This window comes from Sciurus carolinensis, chromosome 12, assembly GCF_902686445.1.
Source record: "Sciurus carolinensis chromosome 12, mSciCar1.2, whole genome shotgun sequence".
NCBI classification, from domain to species: Eukaryota; Metazoa; Chordata; class Mammalia; order Rodentia; family Sciuridae; genus Sciurus; species Sciurus carolinensis.
In genome coordinates this window covers 39,466,047-39,473,509 of record NC_062224.1, presented here as the reverse complement: position 1 = coordinate 39,473,509, position 7,463 = coordinate 39,466,047, and the positions used below count along the sequence as shown (strand labels likewise).

The following is a 7,463-nucleotide window of genomic DNA, read 5'->3' as shown; positions in this document are numbered from 1 at the left end:
CACTGCTTCTGCCAAAGAGGGCCTCCTGGGACAGAGCAGAGAGAGCTGGCCGTGCGACTCCTCCGGGTTTCCTGTGGGGGTGGGGCACACAGTAAGTCCACCGTCCACCCCCATTCGGAAGCCTCTGTGATGCTGGGCTGCTGCTGTGGCTCTGGCAGGCTGGCGCCGGCATCTGCCAGGGCCGTGCCTGTCTATGCAGTGAGCTTGAACCAGGTCCAAGCAGACTCCCTTGCCGTCCCCATGCACAGTGTGTGGATGGGTTCCAGATGAGCATGCAGTGGAGGGGAGAGGTAGCCCTGCGCTGAAGCAGACCCTCCTCCCTGGCACAGCTATGCCAACCTCCATGGCATTGACTCCAGAGTGCTGCTGCCTGGAAGGGAAACAAGGACACAGCCAGACACTGACTAGAAGCCGTCTTCCTCCCGTGACCTGAGCGGGTAAAAGGATGACTTGAGTACAGGTTTTATGCAGACCTGGGACTCCAAACCAAATCAGATAAGCTTCCTCATTTTAGGTCCTGCCGGCTGTGACCAGGACCCTGTCGTGGACGTGCTGACCAACGTGGACGTGCCATCGAGCTGGGACAGTTGAAAGAAGCTTGGTCAAAAATCCAGATCATTGACTTCATAGGTGGCCACTGCTGTCCAGAGGAGGCAGTCTGGCCTCCAGTCAGAACCATGCTGCCTGCCTTCAAAGGTATTTACGGGTTTCAGAGAAGCAGCCACGTAGAACAGGCCACATGTCGTTTCTTTTATTCAATCAAGCACCCAGCATTGTATTCATTAGTTGAATTAATAAAATTAAAAGAGTCAAAAATTCCAAATTACCTCTAACTCTTCCAGCTTAGTACAAATTCATTAATTTAGTGATGTGTAGGTAATGAGGTTTTAGGAGTCAGTCAGATATCATCTGGAATCAAATATCATTAGAAGTCTAAATTAGAATCAAAGACACAGTCAACATTTTCCTAAGGACAAATATGCTACTGGAAACAAAACATCCAAAAATAGGCCATCCAGTTTTCTGCGGGGAAAATCAGGAAATCAAAATAACAAAGAAAAACACTCAGGAACAGTGAAATTTCAGGGTGAGGCTGGGGACATTTCTTCCAATCCTTCTAGAAAAAGAAATACAATACTTGTTTCTCCTTGTGGAAAAAGCATTGTAAATGCTTTGCTAAGGTGCATTTTAATTGCTATTTCAGAGGAATAATTGTCATTTACACAAATACCCCCAAATTAGTTATGATTTAACTAAAAAGAATTGTAAGCAGTTAATAGAACAAATGAGTTATGAAAGCAGTTAAAGAGATAAAGAAAAAGCAGAGGCACAGTGGGGGAGGCTCATGGGTCTTCCTGTGGCACGATGAGCACTTCCTTAGGGCCATGTCCAGGCACAACCACGTAGAGGTTCATGCTCCCCTTGTGAACCTGAGGACCCCTGCCCATTCCAGCCTATAAAGACCCTGGGCCACCGAAGCCATGTGTGATTTCTCCAGCTCCCTACCCTCACCTGTACCCCAGGGGGCTGGGAATTTAGCCCGAGAGCCAAATTCCAATAAAGCTGGCTTTGGCCACTTTCTGTTCGATTTTATTTGTTCAGTAGCCCTGCCCCCTAGCTTACACCTGGGAAGTGAGAGGAGCCACCCATTTGTACTGGGTCTCTATCTATGGCTACAGCACTGTCCCAATAGGCCAGGCTATGCAGAAGGGTGACTGTCATGACCAGCAAGGAGGAATCAATTAGAGTAAATTTGGTCCAAAATCAATTAGCTTTTATTTGATGTTGATCACACAATTATTATAGTTATTCTAACTTTTAGTCACACCAATATCACACATAACTTAATCCCTAAATTATTATAAGCCCCAAATAAACAAGACTCACTCCTTACCGAGACCCGTTCCTAAGGTCCACTCCTGTGTGACGTGTCTTGAGTCGAAGGGCAGTGATTCCCAGAGGTCAGTAAGGAAGACAGCTCAGGATATCTCACTGGGGAATTCCCTTCGGCTGGAGTCCTGATCTGTGAGGATGGTTAGAAGGCGAAGGAGGGCAGCGAGGTCACGGCAGGCAGGCTGGGTGGAAACGTCTTAGGCAGGATGCACATGGGCAGCTCCATTGTCAGTGATCTTAGACCGAGTGAACAGACATCTCTGGAAGGGGGCCCAACAATCTGCACTTTCAGCATGCCCTGAGGAGTTATGAGACAATCTGAGAGGATGCTCCCAGTTTGTGAACCTGGGTTGGAATTACAGTTATGAACAGTGAGTAAGCTTGTATTTTATCCCAAGACTGTTCAACTTGAAGCCTGTGCTGATTGCACCATGCTACACTTCTTGCCAATGAGTCTTTGTTTTCACCCCTTTCAATCATGCATACCATTTGGCTTATCAATGAACCCATGCTTTCCAATCCCTTGAGGTGCTGCACAATTTCACTCTCCCCTTCCTTTCTGGCAGATTTATCAGTAGGGTGTAAGCCACTCTTTCCCTCCAGTCAGTAGAGGAACCCTTGTTTACTCTCCACCCCCACCTCAGCTCCTGCTTTCCTGCCCACTTGGCAGCCTTTTCTTGACCTTCTTTAGTGAATGAATTTCCAGTAATAATTTCTATAGGCTTATTTAAACTATAATGCTGAGCCTTGGTTAGAATTCAAAAGCTATTTGTTATGCATATTGAAAGTAACAATCATGTTCTGATGGTAACTGTGGCAGAGTTATGGGATGTTAAATTAGTTTAATGACAGCACATGGAAAAACTATTACTTCCTCCTTGCCAGAAACTGAGAAACAGAAAGGAGGAAAAGACTGGGAATGAAAAGATCTGCATTTAAACACTAGACATGGTAACTGAGGACAAAGTCATCTCATCTTTACCGACCAGAATATAAGGTAATGTTATTATGGTTCTGTTTTTCACGGTGTTTAGGTGTGTGAGGGTGCAACCCAGGTAGAAAAGTGGACATGTAGCTTAGATTCCAGAAGCCTCCAATCAAGTCTTGGGGTAAGGGATGCCTTTCTGGGCAGGCTTTTATCTGGGGTCCTGAATGAAGACCGGAGGTATCTGCTTCTCCTGACAGAAATCTTCACTCCAGGAATATGATGTTCTCTGGAGCTTTGAAATGCAAGCCTCTGGGAATCCATGGAGCACAGGGAGCTGCTGTAGCCTGTTTCTCCAGGAATTTTCAGAGGTGAGGTTCCCAGCTTGTCACAGCAAGCCAGCATCTGACAGGGGTTTTAAACTATGGTTGAGGGCTTTGACTTTACTGTTTCATGTTTTTGATATTAAAACTGCAGATTGTTTCCATCTTTTAAAAAAGTTCCTCTTAGAATTCTTAATTTAGCTATTTACTACATCCTTACCTTCTTGTTATATACTTTTACATGGGGAATGGAAGCACTAGTGTGAAGAGAACAGGCAGTCCTCAACTCACCATGAAGTCACCTCCTGAGGTACTCACTGTAGGCTGAAAATGTCACCCCTAACCTGCGGCACTGTAGCTTACCAAGCCTGGTGCAAGACGTGCTCAGAACAGCGGACCGCAGTAGGGCAAAATCCCCTAAGGCAAAGCCCAGTTTATAATCAAGCACCAAATGTCTTATGTAATTGATTCAATACTTTGTAAAACAATGGTTGTATGGGAAAACTTTATCACTATTGTAAGATCAAAACTAAACAAGACAAAGTCCAAGTTGGGGACTCTCTCTATTCCTAAATAAGGAGATTGAACTCCATTTCCTCCTAAGTAGCTCCACACAGGTTCTTCTTTCCTCAGCTCCTGGCAGCAAGCCCTTCCAGTCCCACTGCCTCACCGCGGTGGTGGGTTTGCACCCCTGGAGGGTGAGGGATGCTGGCCGAACAGACCTCACAGGATCCTGGAGTTCGGGTTCTGGCTGACCAGACCTCGCAGGCCACTGGTCGGACTTCGGGGTGGGCATGAGGTCAGACCCGGGTGACTGTCCCACACTGACCCGGGATGCCAGCGGCAGCGACGCGGGCAGCACGGGCGGTGGGGCTTGAGCGGGAAGGGGCTCCCCGACCGTGGCTGTCCGCACGTGGCCGCGCGCCATCGGTCCTGCGGGGTCACGGAGGGCCCTGTGACTTCGGCGTCCGGCCTGACCCCGGGTTACATGGGACCTGTCGTGATAAGCCTGCTCTGCACCGGGCCTCGGCGTCCACCCAGCGCCCCGGACCCGCACCCTCAGCCTTCCGTCCCTGGGCCTGACAGGTGGCAGACCCAGTCTCCCGAGGCTTCCAGTCGCCTCCTCGCCTCTCGCGAGAGAGCGCGCCCGCCACTTCCTGCCGGTGGCGCCGCCAGGCAACCGTGATGGCGGTTGAGCGGTTCTTCACGCTGGAGCTGCTGGTGGACTAGGTGCGCCTGCAAACCGCGCCGCCGACCGGCCCCGCCAGTGGCCTTCTGGCTGCTGGACTTCCCGCCACTTCCGATGCGCGCGCCCGCCAGGCCTACCGCGCTGCCCGGCGGCGCCCTGGGCTTCGGGTGCGGCATGGCCTGCGTGTTACGCCTGCGCCCAGCCGCCCTGCGCCGAGCTGCTGCAGCTGCCCGCCGCTCCTGGGCCTCCCTCGCCCCGCCTGCTGGGCGCCTGCGACGTCCCAGCACAGTCCGGCAGCCCGGGCACCTTCGCCCTACTGGACCCGGCGGGCACTGTTCTGCCGCCTGACGCGGAGCTGGGCGGCCGCGTCCGTGACCCCGCCAACTCGGCCCCCGCCGCCTTCGGCGCCCCGGACCTCGCTGACCCGGCCCCCGCTGACCCGGCCCCGGACCGCGGCCCCCGGGACCCCGCCAAGGCGCGGGAAGGAGCCCCCAGCCCTGCCCGCGCGGGCTCCTCGGAAGAACAACAAACCTGGCCCTGCGGAGGCTGCGGACAGCAGTGTCAGCACCATCAGCACCTCCAGCAAGGAAGACGCCGAGCTGGCCCTGGAAACCAACACCTTTTGCTCTCCTCCTCTGTATTACACTCCCTTGACCCAAGAAAGGACGCTTCCTGCAGGCGTCAAAATCACCATTGAGTCCCAAAGGGACGGATCTGAGGAGCTGGGTGATGCCTTGCAGGAAAAAGTACTTGTAAACCCTCCAACACCTCTGAGCCCTCCAGAAGGTACAGATTCTGCAACACAGGAGACTCCTGCGGTGCTTTTGAGTCCACCAGAGAGTCAGGATGTAGGAGCGGAGCCGTTAATGAATCTACATGTCGCCCTCAAACTGAACAAAATACAATCAGTACAATAAGGCAGCTTCCTTTGCTGAATGCTTTGTTAATTGAGCTGTCCTTGTTATACAACCAACCCATGGCGAGTCCAACTCATATGCATCCCCACTTAGCCTGGTTGTATAGAACCGAGGATAAGAAGGTACCAGAATCTTGTGCCAAATCCACGTGTCACTATGAATCTAAGAAGGATAAGTTTTCAGTGGGGGACCATGAGAAGTCAGTGAATCTTCAGTGTAGAAAGAACCAATTTGAAAACCTTAAGAAAGGTAATATTTTGAGAACAGTGGCAATTGTCACAAGAGGGTGACTAGGGGGCATCTACTTTATGGTCTAACAAATACACTTAGACTTGGTTTAAGGCAGACAAATCCTGACATGTTAGTAGTACATGAAAAGAGAGAATAGTACAGAAAGATGCAAGCACAAACGTTAGGGTACAAGTGCAAAATTCAGAATTCCACCCTCTAAAGTTAAAGTATTAAGCTTTGCAGAACAAAGTCAGAAGCCACATCAGCTGCCTAGAGATAAGTATTTAGATTCAGAGGCATCTTCTGCTGAAAATAGTGATACCTCAAGGCAAATTAGTGAAGTCTTTGATGAGCCCAGCACAACTAAAGAAAAAAGTCAACTGATTGCGGTGAAAACAGAAACAGCAGTGGTTCATTGAGAAGAATTATGAGTCCTGCAGATTCCATTATTCCAAGAAGATTGACTCCTACAAATATTTCAGAAGGAAAACTGGAAACCAGAGTCCAAAGTCCATGTGTTTTCCAACAGGATGCTGTTGCTGACAGAATTGGAAATAAAGAAATAGATGATTGGCAACTCAGAACCACAGAGTATGATGTTCCTGCTGAAATGAGTGAAAATAGTTGCCATGAAAGCATCTCAGAACTGAAGTATTCAGATGGTTTCACCAGTCCTTGCTATTCAGAAGACTTCTACACCACTGAGGAGACCAGCAAGAGTTTGCAAACTCATGATAGCAGTCCAGGGGCAGAAATTTCACGTAACAGTAGGTCTAGTGGAGTAAGACCACCCTCAAGGAAAAGCAGCAGTGAAGAGTTCTGTTCTTAGCCCACCCTTTTCAGCTGGATCACCGGTACTCTCACAAAAGAGGAGGCATCTTTCAAAGACTCGGGATAAAATCATGGAGAAGGCATCTAGTAACTCCACCAGTAATTTATCTTCATCCCATGGGACTGAGGAAAAAGAAAGCCAGATAGACCAAAACAGTAGGCATAATTCTAAGGGTAAAAAAAGAGGTCAAGTCTTCTCTATGAAACGTAAAGCAGAAACTGGTTGCAAATGGTCAGAAAAAAATCCGATGCTGCTGACATCTCAGGTGAGTTCTTACCTGCCCTCTAATTTGTCAGAAATGGAACTCAGTGTTCTGGATGGCAGTACATCAGATCACTTTGAAGAAGAGGATGGACATTGGTTCACTGAGAATTTCAAAGCAATACAAAGATATCTGTGAGTTAGTATTAAAGAAACTTCCAGGATATATAGTGTAAAAATGTGCTTTAAAAAAAATACGTGTAGTGTTAAGAATTTTAATTATATTACTTTAGTGTATTAATTATGTGAACAGTTTTTATAAGAAAAGTAAATGTAATTCCTTTATGCTTAACTAGTATTCTACCTTAAATCCAATAATATTGATCATGAGATCACCTCATAACTTAGTAAGATTTCTTTATGAGTTATTTAAAAATAAAAGCGTATCTAAACTTTTAAAATATGGAACATTCTAAAGCTGACTTCATTGAAAAAAAGGTTAATTAATAAGGATAGCTGCAAATTTTAATGAGAATAAGTTATTTAACAAATATATGACATTTTGTGAGATGCAGAAAGATTAAAAAATTAAGATATAGTTTCTGCTCTTAAAAGAGCTTACAGCATGTGTGTGTGTATGTGTGTGTACAATGTATGTGTATTTATATATATATATATATATATATATATATATATATATATATATATATACACACACACACATACACACAATATCAGAGAGGTACACATCCTGGGATCCACAATAGATGGAGTCCCTTTTAATAGTGTTCTATGTCTTTAACCACAATCCATATGATTGCTTAATTAATGTTTGTCTTCCCCTAGTCTGAAGTGTTGTGATGAGAAGGACCCTTTCTATTTTTAGCACCCAGCACAGTCCTTGGCATGTCATTGGGATGCAATCAAAATATTTGTTGAACAAAATAAATGA

General features: G+C 47.2%; 1 protein-coding gene across 1 annotated transcript; it reads left to right on the top strand.

The window, feature by feature from the left end:
• The first annotated feature begins 4,326 nt into the window (after nucleotides 1–4,326).
• On the top strand, nucleotides 4,327–6,747 carry LOC124961270 (microtubule-associated protein 10-like). Its single transcript, XM_047519921.1, is given in 7 exon segments — nucleotides 4,327–4,362; nucleotides 4,462–5,181; nucleotides 5,184–5,496; nucleotides 5,499–5,664; nucleotides 6,025–6,291; nucleotides 6,293–6,665; nucleotides 6,667–6,747. Coding segments are annotated over 7 exon segments (1,956 nt in total).
• Nucleotides 6,748–7,463: the final 716 nt, after the last annotated feature.